This window comes from Diorhabda sublineata, chromosome X (genome assembly GCF_026230105.1).
Source record: "Diorhabda sublineata isolate icDioSubl1.1 chromosome X, icDioSubl1.1, whole genome shotgun sequence".
Lineage (NCBI taxonomy): Eukaryota > Metazoa > Arthropoda > Insecta > Coleoptera > Chrysomelidae > Diorhabda > Diorhabda sublineata.
In genome coordinates, this window is record NC_079485.1 from 20,018,608 (window position 1) to 20,044,014 (window position 25,407).

A 25,407-nucleotide genomic window follows, 5' to 3' on the forward strand; every position below is an offset into this window, starting at 1 on the left:
GACAACTGATCTTTTAAATTTATATTTTGCATTTTTTTCAAAATTTTGAAAGTTCCCGACTGATGCCCTTTCAACAAATTGAAAAGTTTTCGGAAATAAAAGTTCTTTTCTAGTTTTTTTTTAATTTATGAAATAATATTACCACATTACATATTTCTCAAACAAATTTAAGTCATGTAGCAAAAAAACACTACCAAGTAAAATATCCCTGGCCTCTATTCATCTTCTTGGATGTTATTATTATTCACTGGTCAATTTAGAAGATCTTCATAGAATGGCTGGTGTCCATTGGGCACATATTGCTCAAGTTTGACAAAACCTATCATTCTTGAAGCTTTTATGGGAACTTTTCCGGTTGGGTATGGACACCTACTAGGCAGGACAGGTAAATCTCTTTGGAGGCTCATAAAAAAGGCATGATAAAGGAGGCCGTTGATCGCAGGGAATGGGTACATAAAGTACCCTTACATCAAATAATTCCAAAATCCCTGTCACAGGGTAAAAAACTGTGTATCGTCACTGGAAAATAATGTTGCTTTTTTTTAAATATGTCAGAGTCTGTGAGGAAAAGCATATATCACATAATAGCATGATTTTATTCTGAACTGAGCAGTTGTCAGAGAAGAGACGCAGTTCAGTTATTTCCTCTGGGATCTGCTTCAAGTAGTCATGCAAAAACGAGCATACTTCGTCAGGCCCTTTCCTCCCTTCACCTTCGTGGTATACATACAGAAAACTGGTGTTAGCCTTAATATTAGAGATGGCAAAGACGTTTACAGTTAATTGGAGAAGATAAAAAAGTTCTTGAACAGGAACTTTAGGCAGAGAAATATTTTGCATGAAATCAAAAGCTAAAGATAAGACGTTATCTTCATTCTTACCATCATCCGACGCTTCATGTTTTAAGGCTGAATAATATTTTCTACTTTTGCGCTTGTGAACTAGTAATTCAGCCACTGCAGTGAGTTTAGCAAATTCATTTAAATGGGGTGACTTTATTTTTAAGTTGAGTTGTTCACATGTACAACATGTATCAACTTGGGGCCATCCGAATCTATAATTAAAATTCTCTGCAAAAAAAGTTCGATAAAAGGAATAGCTAACTTTCTTGTCGGGATATTTTTCAAGATACAACTTATGCATTGTTTTTAAATCAAGGTCAGAGATCAAATAAAAAAATTTTTTGTCCATAGTAGTGTGATTCTTTTAGTCGAAATGAGCCAATGTGTTCGCGGACCTTCAATTTAACATCAGCTGGAAGGCTGTAACTAACAAATCTACCTCTTTTGTCTTCTGGCATTTTCCTTTCTTGCTTTAGTTTCCTTATTCTTCTTAGCCGCTTTGTAGTAATATCCATAAGAGACGTGAATGCTTTTGGGCATACTTCAATTCGTTTACAGCCTTGTAGAAAGTGGTACTTAAAACTCGCAGTGTTTAATCTAGGAGAGTCCTTTCTTGGGCATCGCTGCTTGACAGAATGAACATCTATGAGTCCTTGGATAAACATGTCCTGCCTGTTCTTACTGTCTATATCATAGAACTTTGTGAATATATCGATGCAATTATCTTCACCAAGAGTCTCCAAATATTTCTTTTTACACCTATTATGTAAATAAAGGAAAAACAGTATTGAAAAATATTTTTTTATATTACACTTACCATGGTTTACGTATAATTTGCCTTTAGTTCTAGAATCCTTAATCTTATTTCTAACGTATTTGCTTGGATCGCATTTTCTCTTGCGTGAATTATTTTTTTCAGTATCACTGTCTACATCACTCTCACTTTCCATCATTTTCATATATTTCTTGCGATAATTTATCACAAAATAATGATAGTAATCACGTTAATGACAAATTTCAGTCAAATTAAATCCTAGCCTAAGAATCATAACAGTTCCACGAGACGTTGCCAGAACAATTTTGTTAAAACGGCATGAGTCACTGACGCGCGCCCATGACAAGCTTGTAAATGCAAGGACATATGCCGTTTTAACAAGAAACGATAGTTCGACTAATATAGGGTTCAACAAAATAAAAAATTCAAAATGGCTGGATGTATGACTGATGTCCATTTAACAAATCACGAGTCATGTATATTAGCTTGCTGAAATACATTCTACATAAAATTTGAACTTCGATCAACTAAGAAATAACAAATCTGGTAACCGGCCCTAGCTCTTATTAGTGAAGAATTCGGTAACAGAACATTTAACGTTGAGGCATTCATTATTGTATTGGAATATAATAAGGTTACATTACGGCTTTCTGTACAGGATCCACCATTGTTCATCATTGTTTTTCCACGAAAAACAGCTGCCATTGGAGATGAATTTCCAGTTCATAATTTCGCTTCCCTTATACCATATATTCCTTATAACTTTTCAACAGTAGACGATATTCGGTATTCTTCGAAGTATTTCGATGTTTTTTATCAACAGCTTCATTTTATCGATAGTGACACGATTCTTTTGGCTAGATCTTAGTTGTGAAATTTCCATTGTATGTAAAGGCATTATCTAGTCCTTTTTTTTTCATCAATGCTATTCAATATTTTTGATTGCTCGACAGTCTTAGACCAGTATTGTTGTTATTAGCCTTTTATTCACTTCTACGATTAATATTAGGTTGGTGGTCAAAATACGATCAATTTTTTCCTCCAAGATGTTACTACCTAATTTGAAAAGTGTGAACAACTTCCAACTTTGTTTATTGCTAATTGCTTCTTGTTTAAAACATTTGGTGATACCGCGAAATGTGTTTAGAAAAGATAACAATTACTTATCATTTCAAAATTATTGTAACTCATCTTGACGTTTCTAAACAATTTACAAATTTAAGTTGATTATTTACTTCGAAACTATTGTTTTACAGATAGTGGTAGTACGGCAGGTGGAGATGATACAAATTTTTGGTCCAATAGTCCATCCCGATCAGATTCACCATCCCCGAATATATTACAGAATACAATAGGAGGCACATACCAAATTTATACACAAGTAGGCTGTTCTTCAAATAGATATTCACCTTATCGAAGCAGTAAGTAAAAAAATTAATATACACGACGAAAAGTATCTACTTTAAATAACTGAGGTAATAAATTTCCAAATGAGGGGGACACATTTTATCATAATGTATACGTAATGTTTCTCCTCTACCCTACACAGCCAGCCAATTTAAAATAAAATTTCTCAATGGGTTTAAGGAAATTATTGCTTTTAATATTGATTTTTCTAAACAAAAACACGAAGGATAGAATTTATTAAACTAGGATATATATTAACTAAGTAGAGATTACTAGAACGGGCGTCAGTGTTACTGTCATATGTTAATTTATTTTAAAACGCTTTGCGAACATTTTTGAGCACATCTATGGTTTTTTCACAGAAATCTAGAGATAATTGTTATGTTACAAATGCAAAGGTCCTCATCTTTCAATCAGTTGACCAGATAAGTGATTATTAAAAGTATTGAAACAGTGGAACCCGCATTTTTTGTTTTTAAACATATATCTCACCTAAGCTAGTTGACTGCCTAGATTCATCAGTTTTTTTGTCATGTGCTCCCACAGGAAGTGATGTTCCTAGGTCACTGATATAATCTGTATCTACTTTGTTGTTTACTATAATTTTTATGTGACTATTCACATTCCATATCACAACAATATCTCTGCTAATAACATTTTTCTTAGCATCATAAACCCTGTAGCCCTTAATAGTGCCACCATAACCAACTAAAATACATTTTATTCACTTTTTGTCCCATTTAAGTCTCTTCTATGTTGGAACATGAACCATTACAGAGCTTCCAAATATTCTGAGATGACTGGAGTATAAGGATTACTCGTCTGATGAATACTTTTTGCTCTACAAAATTTTTAAATTCTTTTGAGCAATATTCACCTCCATTATTCGATCTAAGCATTTTTATTTTACGGTTTGTCTGGATTTCAACCATATTCGTAAATATTTTAAAACAAAAACCTATTTTGTTTTAATAAAATATAGAAATGCCAAAACCATCTTCAAAAGTAACAAAATACTTTGCACCCAAAGAGACATATTTTCCATTGGACCACACACGTGACTGTGGATAATATTCAATAATTCTTTAGCGTGCGTATTACTAGTCTTAAAAACTAATATGTGCTGTTTACCTTCACAACAAACTTCACATAATTCAGTCAAAATAGACAAAAATAAATCATAACTTAGCAAAAATTCGCATAGAGTTGAAAATTGACAGAGACGTTAAATACATTATTATAAATGAAATGTCAAAAGTCCCCTTCGATCCTACTTCTGCAAAAAAATTTATTCAAGGTCAAAAGTACAAAATTAAGGTTTTTTCCATTTTTCTCGAAAACAGTGAGTATTATCGTGAAAGTATGTCAGACAGAAGCAGATCATACAATGGGTCAGTCACTTTTTCTCTTACGACTCACTATTCGTGAGATATCGCGGTTTTAATCATTAGAAAATTCATATTTTACATAATATGCACTAAAATGCGTCACCGGACGTTAAATATAAATGAAAAAGAGAAACTATTGGTTTGTGTTACTTACACAATAAAACTTATATACATTAAATGAAGATTTTAAAATATAATTGAAACAGCAATAGAACAATGGAAAAGTTCAGATACAACTGTCGTTGTTGGGGAAGATGTTGATTTGTTGATATAACTGACTGCACGGACTGCTAATGATAAAATTATTTACTTTTTAAAACCTGGGAAAGCTCAAGTACAATCAACAATATATTCATCACAAAGTCTGACTGCATATCAAAAATGTCAAGCTCATATTTTATTTTTACATGCAATACTACATCAGCAATATTTAAAAGAGGTAAAACATCAGTATTTAAATTGTTTGAGAAACATAATGATTCAATTCATTGCGCAGAAGTATTTACAAAGATTGACTATTCTCCATACGACATCGTTACAAATGGAATTCATTGTCTTCTTGCAATATATGTTGTTCCAAAAAAATTGATTCCATAGACAAATATAGATATTTGAAGTTTATAAAATCTGAATGGAACAATAAAACAGTACAGTTGTCTTGTCTGCCTCCAACATCTGCTTCTGCCTTTCAACACTTGTATCGTGTGTATTATCAAGTTCAAGTGTGGCTAGGCAATGAGCTGGACCCGGAAGAATGGGCTTGGAAATTAACAGATAATTATTTGTAGCCAATTCAAACTTTACTCCCTCCTGCTCCAGAAAAACTACTCAATACTATTTTTTGTAAATGCAAGACGGATTGTAGTAAAAATTGTGGCTGTCAAAAAGTGGGATTATTTTATTCGCCAGTACGCATTAATGGTCAAGGTCAGACTTGCTCTAATACTGAAACAAATACAATAGATGAAGATATTTATGATATTAATGAAGAGACTATTGATGCATCCCTTTTCTTAGAACAGCAAACAGAAATTCTGCAAGAAGAAGAGAATGAAGACGAAGAAATAATTGTTGAAGTAGAATTAGACAATCATCTTATATAATGACATGTAGAAAAAACAACCTATTTCACCTCAATCATTAGCAATATTAATATTCTTTCAATTAAAAGGAAACGATATGATCAAACTTTCTTTATTACAATAGATCGTGGAGTATACCTACTGGGGAAACAACATTTAAAAAAATGTGCCAAGAACATTACCTCATAGGTGGTGCGGAAATGTGTGCATATTATGTAAAATATGAATTTTCTAAAGATTAAAACCGCGATATCTCACGAATGGTGAGTCGTAAGAGAAAAAGTGAATGGACCATTTTTATAGAAAATTGTATGATCTGCAACTTTTGTCTGACCTACTTTCACGATAATACTTACTGTTTTCGAGAAAAATGGAAAAAATCTCAATTTTGTACTTTTGACCTAGAATAAAATTTTTTGCTGAAGTAGGATCGAAGGGGAATTTTGACATTTCATTTATAATGATGTATAATGTCTCTGTCGATTTTCAGCTCTATGCGAGTTAGTCCAGTCAAAGGTCTATTTTGACTGGACTAACAGTTTGACTGAGTAACATGTACTGCATCTGGATAGCTAATTCCTTTTACATGTATTCTATAGCAGACTGGCGCTTTCTCATGTTAGTGCTGTAAAAATCTCGCAGAATTCAATCAGGCGGTTGGAGTAATCTAGGTTTAATTCTTGTACTAACATTATTTATATGAACAAAAGAGACTTCGATGGGCATTAATTATCTGTAATTATAATTGTAAATGTATTATTCAGTTTTGAAACGAATGTTTCTACTTGGATGATTATCATTGAATTTGTATGCTGTGCTATGCACATTCATCATTAATACGTTTTTATTGATTTATTATGTATCTATTAAACGGAATTTTTGAACTCGATTTTCAAAAACTTAAAAATTTTAAATAATTTGACATTTTGCAAACTTATCAAGGATAAATTTCCATCATTATCATCGCTGGGCTGACTAGGTAACCAATTACTAATCAGAAAAATCCAAGACTTTGCTCATTTACATTCTACTCATATATTATTTATAAGAAATAAATTATAGTTAGGAACACTTAGATCCCTCCTTTGTTGTTAGTTGATCGAGCTAGTCATGAATTATAACGGATGGACCATAAACTTTTAAACTTTTACAACGGGGACAGATTTCAAAAATACCAGCGGCGAGACGGCAGTTACTTGAACAATAGATATTATTTTTAAGAAATATTTTTCCATTTCATATTATTTATATCAACTGAATATTTCTTTGAATATAATGTGCTCTCGTGTTTTTTTTCTTCATGGCAATTTCAAAACTGCAAAACTTAAAGGTCCACCAGCTAGTATGAAAAAAGATAAAAAATGCGCTTTTGTAGTTAATCGAATTAAAAAGTAGAAAATAATTCTATAAGCTATAAAAATGTGAGGTGATCAATATTAATCTATAATTTCTTACTGTTGAAAAATATTAGTTAAACGTGCAAGCTCGCACGGAACAAAGGAATGCGCACTGAAACTTTAGGCGATAAGGGTAAAGTGTGCCACCTGTGGGACTAATCACTCCGCAAACTATAGGGGATGTGAAATACATAGACAATTATAGCAAAAACTGTATGCTAACTGTATATGTAAGGATCGTACCAAAGAAGAGGATACTTTGCCTTCGTAACAACAAAATTGATTGGAATGCATTTGGAGAACATCTAGACAAACTGAAATCACTAGACCTACCCTTAAAATCTGAATTTGAAATAGAATCAGCAGTTAATCAAGAATATATAACCAGCAATATGAACCACTACACCTATGTATCCTTTTCTGCAGAAATTTCACCTTCACTGAAAGAAAAAGACAACTGCGTGAAACATTACAGCAGAACAGAACACAAAAAACAAGGCAATTAAAGAACTTAAAACCTGATACTAGATGAACAAAACCGATATATCTAAGAGTTTCTTGAAAATCTTAAGCCAACTGAAACGACAAATTACTTTGGAAGGCAACTGGAAAGCTTAATAGAACCCAGCAAAATAATCCTCCAATTAAAAACGTAAATAACGCGTGGGCAAGAACTGAAAAAAAAAGATCGAAAGCATTTTCTAAACACCTAAGCAACGTATTCAAACCCTATCTCTCAGAGATTTTTGCAGAAGATAAAATAGTTAAAACCCTTATTTAAACTTAAAAATTTTTATTCGATTTTCCTCACCAGAAAGTGACAATGACTGAAGTTAAGCAAATAATAAATAGAATTAAAATAAAAAAGCGCCTGATTATGATTTAATCCCTGGCAAAATTTCACAAGTGCTATCAGAAAAAAATACAAACTTTTAGTATACATGTTTAATGCACTTGAAAACCTGCCCAAATATTAATGATCCTCAAACCAGAAAAAACGCCAGAGGAAGTCTCCTCCCAGAGTCTACTTATATCTTTCTCAAAATATTCGAGAAGCTGTAAGTTAAGAGACTCAAAAAGATAATAAATAATATCAGACCATCAGTTTGGATTTCGCAACAAGCATGGGACAGAAGAATTAGTCAATAAGATAATTAATAAAATTAATAGGGATATGAATGACAAAAGATACAGCTTTTCACTCTTCCTTGACATATCCCAAGCTTTTGATAAAGTGTGGCATAGCTTAAGAAACTACTTCCCCATCCCCTCTATCAGCTCCTCAGATCATATATACGTAACTAATAGATAGTTCATTGTGAAAAATGGCAATGAAAACACCTATAAAGGAGTGTCTTATGACCAATTCTTTACCTGATAAACAAACTACAGTGCTGGCTAAAAACATGGTGTATCAAAGCCAATGAAGTAATAATAATAAACAATAGTATACTTACACAAGCAGAGGACGCAAAATACCTATGCATGCACCTGCATAGACATCTAACCTGGAGGAAACACATATTTACAAAGCGTTAGCAATTAGGCATCAAGATACATCAAATGTACAGCTTATTGGCCGAAAATAGAAACTGACTGTAGATAACAAAATGTTATTATATAAAACCATCTAAAACCGATATTAACGTACGGCCTACAACTATGGGGTACCGCTAGTAAATCCAATACCGCCATCTATCAGAGATTCCAAAATAAAGTGCTACGTGCAATAGACGACGCACCATATTATGTCCCTAACGAAGCAATTCACCATGACGTTCTCCCTGGAATCCGTCAAAGTCATAAATCGTTTTAGTGCCAAATATAGTGAAAGATTGTCAGCTCATCCTAGTGTGCCAGTCAATCGTTAAATATGCGCGACAATAGCGAAGTGCATATGTTGAAACGCTTGCTGTCATCCGAATACAGATAAGTTTAGATATTAATTGAATCATATAGAAACAAAGAAAAACCTAAACTCTAGAATGAGACTTGAATTAAGATTTAAAAAAGGTTACTCACTGGAGTACTTCTCCACAAGTCATCCCTCCATTCAAATTAAACAATCATTGTCTATAAAGCAGATTGCAGTTACTCTGCTACTCTGCGAGTTTTAAATAATAATTTCAACAACTAAACCGTACACATATCTATTAAATACTTAAACATTATAGAAATTAGATGGTATACTATCTATTGCCGTGTATTTGGGTAATTCCAAAGATCATTTATTTCGTGTTTCTTTTTTTATAATCCATAAATAATCAAAACACATTGATAAATTTTACATAGATGATTGTGACGATCTTATAAAACAGATACTATTCCCCAGTTGCAATGTAATTTTCAAGGGGATAACTGAGTAGGGTAAAAGGGTGACTTTTACAAATATTATGGTACAATGTTTTCTCGTTGAAATCAAGGTCAACGCATCATTTTTAAAAAGTTATTAGATCCGCATTTAGGTATTTAGGGTTTTACTTTTCTTTTGAAATGTAAGCAAGATAATTTGAAAGAAGTGAACAATTTTTCTGATTTATCTAGATAAATATTTGATAAACACACATTTGTATAAATTGGTATTTATTAGAATAAATTCAAAATGCAGTATTCTTCGATAGTGCCTCAAATAGTTTATTTGGATTGATGCTCTTCAGTTTTCGAGGTCCAATATTTACGTTTTTTTAGCATATCCAAATTTAGGTACAGATACGGAGTTACATTCAACAGGCCCGTTTGTACGAGTGGTTAAAAGAAGAACGACTGCAAATAAAAAAGAAAGACGAAGAACTCAATCGATAAACATGGCTTATGCAGACTTAAGGGATTGTATTCCTAATGTTCCGGCCGATACCAAATTATCAAAAGTAAGCTTAATTTTTATAATGAGAATTATACCTCTTACATGATAGATTTTGAATTATTCCATATTTTCAAGAAATGCTCCATATTGTCTTTAATTAAATATAAAGTATTAACCAATAACTTTTTTATAGATAAAGACGTTGAGGCTAGCAACTTCTTACATTTCTTATTTGACGAGGGCTTTAGAAACAGACGACCCAGCTGGTGGTTTCAAAGCTGAACTTGGAACTATTTCTAGAAAATCGAATAGTAACCCTGTTCAAGTGAATGACTGCACTACGGGACAAATTTCACCTAAAAATGCCAGTTCGGTAAGCCTTTTGTTTTTCAATCTAACCGTGAATTAAATTCTTTATCGAATTAATTGGATCTGAAACAGTGACTTTACTAAACAGTGGGTTCAATACAATGTTTGTTATTGTAGAATTATATCAAACTAAAGCAAGATTAGGATGTTAAATCTAATTATAAAATAGAAGTCATAAAAACAAAAGTAGAACTTTAATTCTTTATTTATGTTTGTTAGCATTAACAATATTCCTATTTGCTGGAGAACACGAAGTATAGATATTGTTGAGGATTGGTTTTATTAACCCTTATCCAGATAGTTTGCGCTATCGTAACGTAAACGGATAGTTTGAGTCCGTTGGAATCAACGCGCTAAAATGCAGTATTTGATAAGAGTTCACTTCAGATATTGTCTGCCTATTGATTATGCATATGCTGTATTAATAAAAGTCAATGGTAATGCAATGAAAAATTTGATAAGATAACACTTACTTAATAATACTAGGTACAAAGAACTATACGCATGCACAAGAGAAAATTATAATATTTCTGAACAACAAAAACCAGTTCGTTTGATACGAGAATGTTCGCTACAAATGCTTTTCTTGCAACAAGTGCAAATTTGTTTCTGCACTCTACCTTTTTTGGACGGACACATATAACACCTTTTTTTACGAGGCGATAAAGACTCTACACTCCTTGATGTATTTAGTTGGTCTTGCGTTTCTGGCAAAAATCGCTTCATTGTTGCTTTAATTTCCTTTGTTCAAAAGTTTTTCTTCTGCGTATTTGGGGTATTATTAGTCCTTCTGCTAGAAACACAAGAAATAGGCGTCTTTTCTCGTGCTTCTGAGAATTCCATTCAAAATGTAGGTTTGTCCATATCACATAACATGCTATCCCAACCACATCTAACATATTCATAAAAAAAGCGAAAGGCCAACGGTTTGTGCGTCTTTTACACATGTATTCGTGAACCATCTGGTCTAATGTGTCCACTCCGCCTTTCGTTTTGTTATATTCTAGAATGATTCAAGGTTTATTTTTCACATCACTGAGTTCTTTGGTGAAAAGCATTGTCGTCAACAAAATTACGCTTTTTCGAGGTTTTTGTACGTACGATACCAGTGTTGCTTTCTTGCTAAACCCAAAAATCGAAGATTCTACTTCACGATCCTTATGTGGTTGAAATTCTTGGTGGACGAATCTTTTGTTCTTTTTTACTGTTCCTATTATGGTGAGTCCATTTAAAAGCAAACTATATACTAACGATAAATTAGTAAAATAATTGTCGAATGTCACGTTTCTGTTTTCTGGTAGAACTCAGTCAGTGACTCAACCACTTTTTTCCCAGTCCTTGTGTAATAGTGTTGCATTATTTTCCGCAATAAGGAATACAGTTTAGTGGATAAGAAGTATCCGAATCACATATTCACCAGATCTTCATGCCATAGTTATCCGGTTTCGACGGCATATATTGTTTGAACGCGCAGCGTCCTCTGTAAGGAACTGATTGTTCATCGATAGTAAGATTGACACCAGGCAAATAATAATTTTTCAAATTTTTATTTATTTCGTTCCATATGTCACAGATTGCGGCGAGCTTGTCATTTTGACGGCGTTGAGATCTGGTTTCTTTATTATCAAATCTTATAAAGCGTAAAAAAAATTTGAATCTATTCAAACCCATGGTTGCTCGAAATATTGGCGGTCCATAAATAGGATTCCATAAAACATCATAACTTGTGTTGTTGAATTTCAAATGACCGGCAGTGAACAACAGTCCAAAAAATGCATACATCTCTATCGTATCACAACATTTCCATTCTGCATCAGGGGATAAAACGCGAGTTGCTTCAGAATTTGACTATTTTTTCTACGACTTCATTTGTCATATACAAGTAAAAACTGTCAACTGGTTCTTCTAGAAGTTTATCTGGTGGAAGACGCACCTTATGTAATTGAGTCGTAATTATATTGCAAACCCTTGTGCGCCCAGTACGATCAGGCTCATGTGACCACTCCGTTCCGTCTTTACCAGTAAAAACTAGTGATGGTATTTCATTAGTCACATTTTCAATTCCCTCATTGTCGTCATGTTAACTGTCAGGTTCTTCGCTTGCTACAGATACATTATCGTCTTCTGATTCAGATTCCCAGTCAGAATATTGATGTCATAGGGTTCGTCATCGACATCAGACAAATTTTCAAGTTCTTTGTTAGACAGCCATTATCCAAAGATTTGTAAATATTCAATACAATAATTTTATTTACCAGAACTGTGTAGAATATATGACTTACCAGGGTATAATAATTGAAAAGAGAGTAATTCAAATAATCTCGCAAGAACGGCAGTTTGAAAGCATATGCAAAGTAACACTAACAAAGTAACACGATGTGACAAGTGATGCTAAAAATAGCATGACGGATGCATTATGGGACAGGGACCTGCGCACTGATGCTCTCATCGCGTGTAACATTCCAAGAAACTATGCCGGGCTCATACTACTCGGTTGTGTCTGAAAAACAACTAATAATTTTTTTATGCATACAAAAAGTTTTGTTTTTATTTTATCATCAGGCATATGTACCGACCATGATTATGAACAAAGTCACGGAAGGAATTTTGGATGACACAAATACTACAGAAGATATTTAAAAAAAACTTTGCTCGGTGAGTCTACTGGACTCACCTCGACCGGACAACGGTTAAGCTGGAGGGAATTTAGGTGATCTCTAAAAAATTAGGAACCATAGCTGTGCTGAAAAATGACAAAAAAAATATAAATTCGACACTTTTTGTAGACAAAGCTCTAAAATAAAGCATCTTACATTCTCCAACAATGACGTCTCCGGCGGCAAAATCTTTAAATGGCATAATTGGTCAAATCTATAATATATAAACTCCACTTAAAACGATATATGTTACCCACATATCCGGCGCTATGGTACAAGAGTTTTTAAACATTTAAGGGGCAGATTTCAAGAATTTTCTTAGTCATAGTCACTAGGTGGTATCGCAAATTAATTTGTTCCGATCATTTTATGTACGATGTATTTGTTGATGGGAAAAGTGTAATTCCGTTCAATATCCCTTATTTTTACAAAGTTAGGTTCGTTGCAAAAAACTTTAAAGCTGGAAACAAATAACATCGAAGTGTTACTAGAACAATGAGTTTCCAAAACTCCCTTATTATTCCAATATTTCGATCAAAACAATTCAAGCAATATGATTTTGACTAAAGCCTTCAGGTTGTTTATTTATCAGAACAACGAACCTTTTGACACTTCGATGATCGCCATTGTTAAAATTCACGAATCGCAATTAGGATTAGTTGAGCCTCTACTGTATAATTCAGATCATGCCCCCAGCGACTTTTTCCTGTTTCCTACCTTTATAGTGTCACTTGCAGCAGAGAGTTTTTCAAGTCGTGATCGTAAACGTAAACGCATATTTTGTGGCGAGAGACAGCAATTATTATGTTTATAGACTATATTGAAAAATAAAAAGGGTTATGGAAAAATAAATATCTTGTTTCTTTGTTAGGTCGGGAACTTTTCAGACAACCTTCCAAGAGAACTACAGTTTTTTGTTGTATTTAATTTAATTCAATCTAATTTAATACGACCACCATATTTTATTATTCTTAAGGTGCGTCTCCATTGAACAAACAATGAAGAAACAAGTTTGTCAAACACGTTGATTAAAGTGCAGTTTTAACAAACATTTCTTATTTCAACAAACAATTGTTTGACAAACATTTTTACCAAACAATTGCGATTCGGCATGAAACATTAGTCAGTTAGGTTTTGTCGAGGAATGGGTGATTTGAACCGCCGCCGTCGTCTGGCCTACATAGCAGCAGTATTTTAATGGAAGAACCTCGTTCTCGTCGATGGTGGCAGAGACAATTGTTTTTACGGCGTTATGAATATAGTGGTGATGATTTCCGAAATGATAAATAGTAATTCACACACCCAATTCAAAATTTGATATGAACCATAAAGGTTAGTCAATTAGAAACCACATAGTGAACTAAACTGTGTCAACGGTGAATCTCTGAACTCGTCAATATATGTCGTCCTTTTCCTCATTTTCAATTTCATTGCCAAGCTCTCCTACGTTTCTCGTTTCTGGTGTTACAAATGTCCTTGTTTCCTCATATTCCTCCATTTAATATTAAAATAATAAATTATCGTTTTTTAAAACACAAAGTCTCTTTGGATTTTTTATTTTCCTTAATCTGATGGCTACGTTTTCGCCATAAACACATTGTTAGGTCGGGAACTTTTCAGACTACCTTCCAAGAGAACTACAGTTTTTTGTTGTATTTAATTTAATTCAATCTAATTTAATACGACCACCATATTTTATTATTCTTAAGGTGCGTCTCCATTGAACAAACAATGAAGAAACAAGTTTGTCAAACACGTTGATTAAAGTGCAGTTTTAACAAACATTTCTTATTTCAACAAACAATTGTTTGACAAACATTTTTACCAAACAATTGCGATTCGGCATGAAACATTAGTCAGTTAGGTTTTGTCGAGGAATGGGTGATTTGAACCGCCGCCGTCGTCTGGCCTACATAGCAGCAGTATTTTAATGGAAGAACCTCGTTCTCGTCGATGGTGGCAGAGACAATTGTTTTTACGGCGTTATGAATATAGTGGTGATGATTTCCGAAATGATAAATAGTAATTCACACACCCAATTCAAAATTTGATATGAACCATAAAGGTTAGTCAATTAGAAACCACATAGTGAACTAAACTGTGTCAACGGTGAATCTCTGAACTCGTCAATATATGTCGTCCTTTTCCTCATTTTCAATTTCATTGCCAAGCTCTCCTACGTTTCTCGTTTCTGGTGTTACAAATGTCCTTGTTTCCTCATATTCCTCCATTTAATATTAAAATAATAAATTATCGTTTTTTAAAACACAAAGTCTCTTTGGATTTTTTATTTTCCTTAATCTGATGGCTACGTTTTCGCCATAAACACATTGTTCATCTCTCTCTTTGCTCATTCCCTCATTTTCTTCTTTCTTCCTTCATTATCATGTAAGCTTCTTCTGAAGCTTGCGTCTTCCTCGTCTTTTTATTAGAATTCGTGGACGGTATGTTACTCGTGGAGCTTTTTTCTGACGATCCCACACCGGTGTTAATGGATGGCGATCCCACTTGACTGTCGCTATTTTCCAATTGGACTGATACAACGCTGAAAAACATTTCTCGGGGTGTTGATTTGTCAGCCAAAAAATTAAAATAAGTTAATCCCTACCAATGCTTCTTTTTTTCTGTGGCCCCCATCCCGGACTTACAATTTGTTGCTAGTAACTTTTCTCTCGTCTATATTGCACTAGAAGAGTTTCAATCTTTCTTTTAATCTCGGCGACATTATTTACACCTAAATATTTTGCAATGTCATCTAATGCATTTCTAATGCGTCCCACAATAAAAGTTTACCTTCGTAAATGTTAATTAACCTTATCAAATTCTCCTGGCTCCAAAACTTTCTACTCATTTTGCGTAAAAACCCACTTTTCCACTGAATATTTTCAATAAAAAAATACAAATAATAATGTTTATATCCAAAAATTACTCCGGAAAACCTCTTCCTTCAAAATACATTGAAACAGGTGGTAGGGGAAGCACTGACAAACAATGTTCGATCTAGGACGGGAACATTCTAGACCAGGGATGGGGAAACTTTTTTCTTCGTGTGCCAATTTTTGCTAACGAAATATATGGCGGACCGAGTTGAGACATTACATTATTTACTAAAATAAAAATATTGCCATAATTTTTCTGAAATACTAATTTATTGTGCAATATTAAAAAAGTAACATTTAATTGATTGAACTTTAATTAGCTGCGAAGTAAAATGTTGAGGATCGGTGGTCTTTATGGTAACATGTGACATGTGTAACTGTTTCTGTTTGTTTCTGCATGACTTTATCATAAGTTGGCTCCATTTGTGATGTTGAAATTTTTAACAATGAAAAAAGGAGGTCATCCGAAAGCCTATTACGAAGACAATTTTTTCATTATTGAAAACGTTTGTTCGCACAAATAGCTTCTACCAAACATAGCCATTATTTTCTGGGCGTGGGCAACTATATTTGGGTATTGGGTCCTAGATAAGGACTTAGAAATTCCAATTTGCTGGTGTTCAAAAATAGTTGCCTCAAATGGGTAGTGCGTTCGACGACAGTCGGACTTACGGGTTTTATGCCCGACGTGTACTGCCTTTACTGCCAATTCATGAGAATGTAATTTCTGATAAAAAGAAAATGGTACTTAATTTTTGTTTACTGGTCGCGGGCCGGATTTCAACGCTTTACGAGCCAGAGATGGCCCGTGGGCCGTAGTTTCCCCATCCCTGTTCTAGACAAACAAAAATGGCGGCTTCCATACATGAAATGTCCACACCAAAGACACCGGCGAATATTGTTTGTCAAACAAAGTTTGTCGATATTTTCAACAAATGTTTGTCAAACAATGTTTGTCCATTGTTTGTCCAGTGGGGCTTCCGAGTGTCAACACTAACACTATTTTTAAATGAATTTTTAAACATTTTATTAACGTTTGATATTAGTGGTAACAATTGAAGATCGCTAAAGATAATGGTCATAAAGCATGTATTAAATACAATAAATTGATTATTAATAACGTGATGAACGCAAGAAATAATAGAGGTTCGCATGAAGTAGAAAACAGGAAAAAGAAGAAAAGAAATATACAAGAAACAACCTAAATTAAGAAAAATTATGCGAAAAACAAAAACTGATGTCAATTGAATCAAGCTGAGAAGTATGAAAATGGTTATAAAAACGGATATGACAATGATAATGGAACAGAATACTTACATGGAAACGTACAAAGAAAGAAATAAAACAATGAAGATATGAAAAAAAAAATAAATATGAAGAAAAACAAAAACTATAAAAAGAAATTTTGGATTTATTGGGAATTATAGAAACAAAAAGGAAAAAAAGGAAATTGAACTAAAAAATGGAGAATTATTAATATTTATTGGAATACCTTAATGTGATAAGAAAAGCAAAAGAAGAAAATGGATGTATAATAAGAAATTAACATAAAAAATATATTAGAAACTGTCCTGGGTTTACAGAAAGAATACGAAAGTGTAACTAAGTTTTAGAAAAAGTATACCAATTAATACAGTGTATGACCCTAATGCAGATGCAAAATCGAAAGAGGATAAAGAATTTTGGAACAAATTGAATGAGATAATATATGAAGCTGAAATATGGAGAGAACGGAAGACACAAGAATGAAGTGAGGTTAATAGATTTTTTATATTTAACCTAATAATCACTCAGACTTTTTATCGACATAAAGATTCACGTAAATACACAGTTTAACTAATGTTTAGTTATCATATATTATTGTATATTATAAAAATGGCACAAATTTTCGTTAATTTTCACTAATCTACATTGAAATTTACATCTACTCGTTGATTAAAATATACACTGAATATTTATGTATGCGATAGCTAACTTAGATTACTTCACTTTTGCGTTTAAACGTATTTAATCAAGCTATTGGCAAAAAATCGGGAATGTTTTGATTGATTGTTTACTAAAAACTTAATTCAAATTTAAAAACGATCCGAGAATTATAAATTTCGGGTTTCGAAATTTATTTTAAAAAAACTTTATTTTTGAATATTTATATGAATACAATTAATCTCAAGATCGAACTAATTATAAACATTAAATATCATCAAATTGTTTACGAACATCTTATTTATAGTAAAATAGTGCTGATACATGTTTACGTTATTTGATACAAAAATAGAATAAATGCTGATACATGTTTATGATATTTTATACAATGGTATTGTTTTAAAAATGTCCTTCAGAAATTCTTCGCATGTAACTCCTCCATCCCTAAGAATGAAAAATGACGGAGGTATTTTTCATCCTTTGTTGTCTTTCCTCTCCTAATTAATTCGATGTCTTCTTTCTTCATTTCTTCTATTTTCTGTTTTCTTATAAACTTATATTTATATTTACGAATTATCCAAAATATTATTAAAATTATACAAATTATTATTATTACAGTAAATAGTCCCATCGATACATGACTTTGTGGATTATAAATTTCATGAATTGGTTTTATATTCTTAGCCATGTTATTAATTTCATACAATTTATTAAAATCTATATTAGTTAAATTAGGGGATTTATAAATTTCATTATTCAAAAATTTAAAGTTTAATTTTGATAATATTATTGATTTCCCTTTTTTAATTTGTACATTGGTTGAGAAAATTTCACTTCCTACTTGAATACTACAATTTTTTGGAATTTTTATAAGCGACGGATAAATTATTTTAAAATAACGGTCTGATACACATTTAGAAATTACATTAGTTTCAAAATTCGGAATCACTAAAAGTTCATCATTTGTTACTTGTTCCAATATTGTTTCTTGAACATTAATTTCACTAATTACACAATTTTTACTTTACCGAAATGTCCAATTAAAAGTTCAACAGAACAGTTATCTTGTAATTTGAAAGTTTCTTTACAATAATATTTTCCTTCTAATTCGGGGCATTCTTCTTTGATGAAAGTAACTTCTTTTTGACTTCTGGCCAAGTAAGGTTGCGGAGGGATAAATATTGTATGGTTTTGAATTACGGGGTATAAATGAAAGAATTCATAGGTTTTAGGTTTTAGGATAGGAACATGGGTAGCAAATATTATTTTGGATTTGGAAAAGGTTACTTGTGAACCAAGAAAGAGATAATATGTCAAAATATTACTAAATTTTGGTATTTGTTTTTCATTGTAAATGGTGCTTAAATATTTTATCATTTCTAAAATTTCTTGGCTTGATATAACTGAACTGTGAATTGTATTTAATTTAGAAAACGTTATTGCATTTTCAATATTATCAATTAGTGTAATTAAACTCTGACAATCCAGATTAATTTGTACTTTGAAATGTTATAAAATTATTTAAAGTTATTATTTTGTTTTCAATTGAAATGTGAAATTTCTCTATATTATCAAAAAGTTTCCGTTGATTATCCCATAGAGTCGTAATCGATTTGTTATAATAATCAATTAATTTTTTATGTAGTGATATTTGTAAATTAACTTCGTGAATTATTTGTTTCTGATTTTGTTGTAGGACATTTATAGCGTTATTATATCTTTCTTCATCGTCCGAATCTAAAGTTCCAAAAAGCCATTTATCTATTTTGCCTACAGCATTTATTAATCCTCTTTTCAATCTTAAATGTGGGTAAATATTTTCTGATTTTTTATCTAAAGTGTTAATTAAAATTTCTGTTCTACTCAATGATTGTTCAGCTAAGTTATGGTACGAAATAGGATTTGTTGCGTTCGCTTGAGATAAATTATTTCTTAGGTTATAATAATATTGTTTTAAATTATTGATTTGTTTATGAATGAATTCTAAATCTATATAGTATATGAAAGTGTGTTTGGTATGTATAAGATTACTGGTTCCTAAATTGATAGGTAATAATAAGTTATTTACGTTCGTAACTGTTGTCTTCCGTTTTGGTCGTCTTGTAAAGTAGTAGTAATATTAATACTATTGTCAGCTTCATTATCTGTAACAATTTTTTGTTTTAGTTTTTTGGTTTTCTAATTATATTTTTATGATATGTTCCTTTGTTTGTTTCTAATAATATGCCAGAATCTTTTACAATTTCAGCTTTTTTTAATTTAGGTAGTTTCTTGTCTCGAAATTTTGTTTTTATGTAAGCTATGTTTTGATTTTCATAGGATAGGGGATCGTTTCTGTTTTCATTTCTCTTATTAATTATTTTTTCTTTAATGTTAGCATTTCTATCTTTAATGTTTTCATATAATAATTTTGATGTTTCTTTATGATTTTGTATATAGTTGGATATTATTAAATTATCGTCTAAGTCAAATGGGTCGGGGTTGTTTATATGACCTTTAATAATTTCAAATGGCGTGAATTGCGTTACCGAATGAATTGAATTATTATATGCTAATCTTGAGTGTTTTATCAATTGATCAGGAGTCAAATCGTTATTATTTTCTTTTATGCACCTAAAATGAAAACGTTCAACAGGTGAATTAGAATTGCTATTTTTAGACGTGGTATAATGTAACTCAATTTTGTGTAATTTGCAAAAATCTTGTAGGTCATTATTCTTAAACTCTGAACCACAGTCAGCTGTTATTTTATAAGGTAAACCATGATGAGTAACGTAATTTAATATGTTATCAACAACTGAAGTTCCATTCACACTTGACATTGAGTACGCTTGACCGTATCTAGAAAAAGCATCTATTATGGTTAAATATGATTGGTTTGCTATTTTAAAGGTATCAATGTGAATGTGCTCAAATGGTTTACTAGCTGTTGGGGTTAAATTGAATTTTATTATCGGTGGATTTCTATCATATTTATTCTTTTGACATGTTTCACAATTATTAACGAAATTTTCTATATCTTGTATCATTTTGGGCCAGTAATATTTTTCGGTTAATGATTTTTTTAATTCGTTGATCCCTTTATGTCCTTTCTTATATATATGATAATATTCTAATTTTTCTTTTTGTTCTTCCTCAGTTAAAATATCTTTTACTACATTTATACAATGAATAAATTTGAATGAAGCGTTTTTGAAATATTTTTGTAGTGGCTATAAATTGTTCTGGTTTTAGCGGTTCTCTAAAATATAATGCATAAAGTAATTTTGGGTCGATATATTCTTTGATAAATTGAATTATGTTACTTTCTTCCTCGTTCATATGACTAGTTTGAATTAGTTTACTGATATCTATTTTATTTTTTTGCTGATTATAAGTTTCGTGCCAATTATAATTTTCGTTAATTAGTTTTTTATCTTCTTTTGAATAGTTAAATTTGTGAATTTCATATTGGTTTGTTTCTACAGGATAAACTTTAAGAGGTTCATTAAAATTATACAAATTGTCTTAAACGTTTCATTTGTGTTATACTGATTATAATTTGAATTTTTATATTATTTTCTTTTCCCATTAGTTGAATAAACAAAGTTATGGATTATATTATTAAATTTCTTATATATATTCTAATTAATAATAACTTTTTATTATTATAGTTTCTAAAAGTTTACTAATATTTAATTTTTATGTTTTACTTATTTTTTATCCATTAATTCTAAATCTTATCTATTCTTATAACATAATAATAAAAAAGAAAGAAAAGTCTTTGTATAAAAATCCATTTTATAATTTCTTGAATTGCGTACCATTTCAACGAATGATAATATCTATTTTTCCAAAATAGTTCTTCAATTAAACTTTCATTTAGTTTAGCATCTAATTTTCTTTTGAAATATTTTGAACTTATTTCATTATTATTTTTATCAAATTCTTTGTTAATTGCTCCATAACTAATCTCAACTTCGTCATATTCATTATTTATTTCTCTTTTATCAATGATATTACTTTGATTTTGTATATTCAATATATTTGTATTTGATTCAGGTTTTATAACATAACATTCTTTTTCTAATATATCATTATCTATTTTCATAACATCATTTATATCTTTTTCGTCCCTTGTCATATCATTATTTATTTCATTTATTTCTCTGTTTAATTCTATTACATTTTCTTTTACTTCATTTCATTTTTATTTTATCTAATCCTATATTGTTTAATTCCACTTTATCAAATAATTTACTAAGATCTAGTTCTACTTGTGCATTTATTTCTTTGCAATGATTTAATTCTGATTCTTTTATTTTTATTAATTTTTTAATTTCTGGTGATGAATTATTAGATGTGAAATTTATTTCAATTACTTGTTCACTGGGTTTTGATTCGTTAGATTCTATGAAATTTTCAAAATATGTTAAAGCATCATTAGGAGTAAAATTTATTTCTTCTATGTTTGATTCTTTTTCCGAGGCTTTTTCCGAAAATTTACGGTTTGATCATTATTTTCATCACGTTCAAACAAATGTTGAAAATCGATTATTTCTTCCTCTTCTTCTTCTTCGTTATTTTTGTAATTATTATTATATAGTTCTTCAGATGTTAAATTCGGTTCATTTCGTGATTTGAAATATTTGTTATTATTTGTATCATTATTATTATAATTATTATTATTATTTATACGTCTACTTGGTCTGTCAGAAAAATTTCTCGATGTCGTTGACATCGGTTCAGGTCTAGGTAAACGATTTACAGGTATTTGGTTCGGGCGGAAACATTTTTCCTAGGACCAAATACTTGCGCATTCGTTGGGTAATTTTGTCTTCTTTGCGGTATTGGATTTACGTTTATAGGTTGACTGGGGAAATTATTATTGTTGTTATTATTATTATATCTTTCATTATAATAGTTATTATTATTATATCTATCATTATTATTAGGTTGTCGGTAGAAAGAATTATAATTATTATGTTGGTTATTTCTATTATTTCTTGATGAATTCATTTGAACATTGTTATTGTTATTATTATATTTAACTTTAGGTTCGTAAAATTGACCATAAAGTTTTTCGAAATTTTCAAATTCGTCTACATAAGCCATAGCGTCTTCTAGAGAATTAGGCTTTTTTAAGTACATATTGTTACGTATAACGTCTGAACATTCCGCAATAAAGGTGTTCAAAGCTGTTTTCTCACAGTGATTAATTTGACATCTTTTATCGATTTCTCCTAAGTTTAAATTATTACTGATAATTTGTATAGTCTGACTTTTTAATAATTGCAATCTGTTACCAAAAGCTATGAAATTTTCATTTTTAAATGGTCGTGTTCTCGTTAATTCTTGTAAAATACAATCTAAATCGCGCCTATCTGCAAAACACTGAATCAACGCTTCTTTTAATTTAAACCATGTATTCAACTCAATTCTATTTCCCACCATTAACTCGGCTTTATCTATTAATTTTTCTTGAATACATTCTAATACGTGATTATTAATATCTTGATCATTATAAACTGAATAAGGTTCTCACATCGATTTATAAATTTATTTAATGTATTTTTATTTCCATCATAAGGTTTAATGTTCTCTAACTTTAATTTAAATAAATCCCAATTTAGGGTTTTTGGATTTGACGTTGCCATTTTTATATATTCTGGATTATCTTTTAAGTTTAATTCACTGAATGTATTTAATAATTTATCAAAATCGTTCATAAAATAATATATTTAAAATTATTAAATTATCTCTTCCCTATTCAAAGTTCTGATAAGGATGGATAATAAGGAATCAAAATAATAAGGAGACTTGGCACTTACAGCTATCTGAAGTCCTGTCCCTCGTTGAATACGTAGATCTAGTGCTGAGGTACTGGAGTACTTAGCCGGAACTTTATCGCACTTTGCGTAAACTCGCGACCGCACTAATCCGAATGACTGCGCCAATTATAAATTTCGGGTTTCGAAATTTATTTTAAAAAAACTTTATTTTTGAATATTTATATGAATACAATTAATTTCAAAATCGAACTAATTATAAACATTAAATATCATCAAATTGTTTACGAACATCTTATTTATAGTAAAATAGTGCTGATACATGTTTACGTTATTTGATACAAAAATAGAATAAATGCTGATACATGTTTATGATATTTGATACAATGGTATTGTTTTAAAAATGTCCTTCAGAAATTCTTCGCATGTAACTCGAGACTTTTATTCTTAGAAATAACGTTTTAAAAAACAATTTAATTCCATTTATTGAGTTAAACTACAATGGGTGGAGTCAAGCAAAAGAATGAAATAATACAATACAGAATTAATTACAGTACAAAGATAATAAACAGATTTTGATTATATTGCAGATTTTCTGTCTCTTGTGTAGACATTGACAGTAAAAACTATATGTTATTATTGTCCCGTGAATTAATTTTTTATAGTCAAAATAAAATTGAATACATTGGAAAAGAGATGTATCTAAGTAACGTTAATCCTTTATACCATAAGTCAAATGTAGGAATCTTAATAACAAGCCTTAAAAGTATGTATTTCTGAAAAAAATATTCACGTCGAAATAATTATAGTGCTTATTTTAATTAATTATTGTGGCTAATGTGAGCTATTTCAATGAAAATTGAAAATGAGGAATAAAAAATACATCCATATTCGGTTAGTGTTTTAAGGATTTCAAATGATTGTGAGCCTAAAAATTAAAATGAGAATTGTCTGAAAAATAAATAATGAGTGAAGAAAAGAATTTAAATAAACCGCAAAGGATATCACAAAGCAAATACTGATACGTTTGTTGATGTAGCCGGATTTTAATCTTATGAAAAAATTCTTTCTTTTGATATCATTTCACATTTTATCATATATGAGATGCATCCACACATTACGTGTAAAACAAAGCGAACGATGAATTATGATTTCCAAAACTATCTAAAGAGAGATATATCTTCTCGATAGATTTGAAATTAATAAAGAACAGACTCATCTAAAAATTTCATCAAAGCCTTTTTGAAACGAAATAACATGAATATAACCCTGTACAATCTAAACATAGTAATAATATATTATAATAATAATGAATTAATATTGTTATAATTGAGTGAATTCTGTGTTTCAATTTGTTTTAATCCCAATACTACCGCACATACGCCCACAGTATTATTATATCTGATAATAACTAACAATAGTAAGTACTCACATTTCATATTATTTACCCAATTCCAAATCATGAATTGTTGTTTATAAAATTGTGTATAAATATAATTTTGAATCAAACAATACCAACACATTTCTTTCTCTTTCTTTCCAAACTTAATTTTCATAATTGAAATGAGTCCATTAAATTTGGAAAGTCAAAACAGTCCCTATAAAGTAATGGATAATTCAATTATACAAAAGAATAATAGCTCCCAAATAGCAACACCCCTTGAGTCGCAACCCCACATTTGCCACATAATTGTCAGTCACTGGTTGCTTCTGGCAAATGTTACAACAGGGGTGTACTTATGAGAGTAAAATTAACGGATATACTCGTATATCTAAGAGTTAGTCTATAATCTGGCCGGTCGGTAGTGAGAGCGATAAAAACGCGTGATCGGCTCATGGGATGCTAGTAGTACCTTTTATAACGATTCGTATTGGCTGAAGCAATGTCTGAGAAAGTCGAGTTCACACAGCTGCACGTTACATTAATTCATTATTATTATATTCTAAAAATTTTATATTAATAATTATTTTAAGCTTTTGTTTTATCATGTTATTTATTTACTTTGATAAAAATTAAAAATTAACCTACATTTCTAACATGCGCTTTTACAGTAAGAATTATGTGACTGTATAATAGCGCATGTTATTGTTGTTCTTTAATATGTGGTATTATAGTT

General features: G+C 30.9%; 1 protein-coding gene across 1 annotated transcript in view; it reads left to right on the forward strand.

The window, feature by feature from the left end:
• Positions 1-25,407, forward strand: part of LOC130450880 (heart- and neural crest derivatives-expressed protein 2-like) — a 46,978-nt gene that overhangs the window by 11,346 nt on the left and 10,225 nt on the right. Inside the window, exons 2-4 of the mRNA XM_056789584.1 lie at positions 2,874-3,038; positions 9,580-9,758; positions 9,888-10,067. Coding sequence (XP_056645562.1) covers positions 2,874-3,038; positions 9,580-9,758; positions 9,888-10,067 — 524 coding nt within the window. The remainder of the gene's footprint in view (positions 1-2,873; positions 3,039-9,579; positions 9,759-9,887; positions 10,068-25,407) is intronic.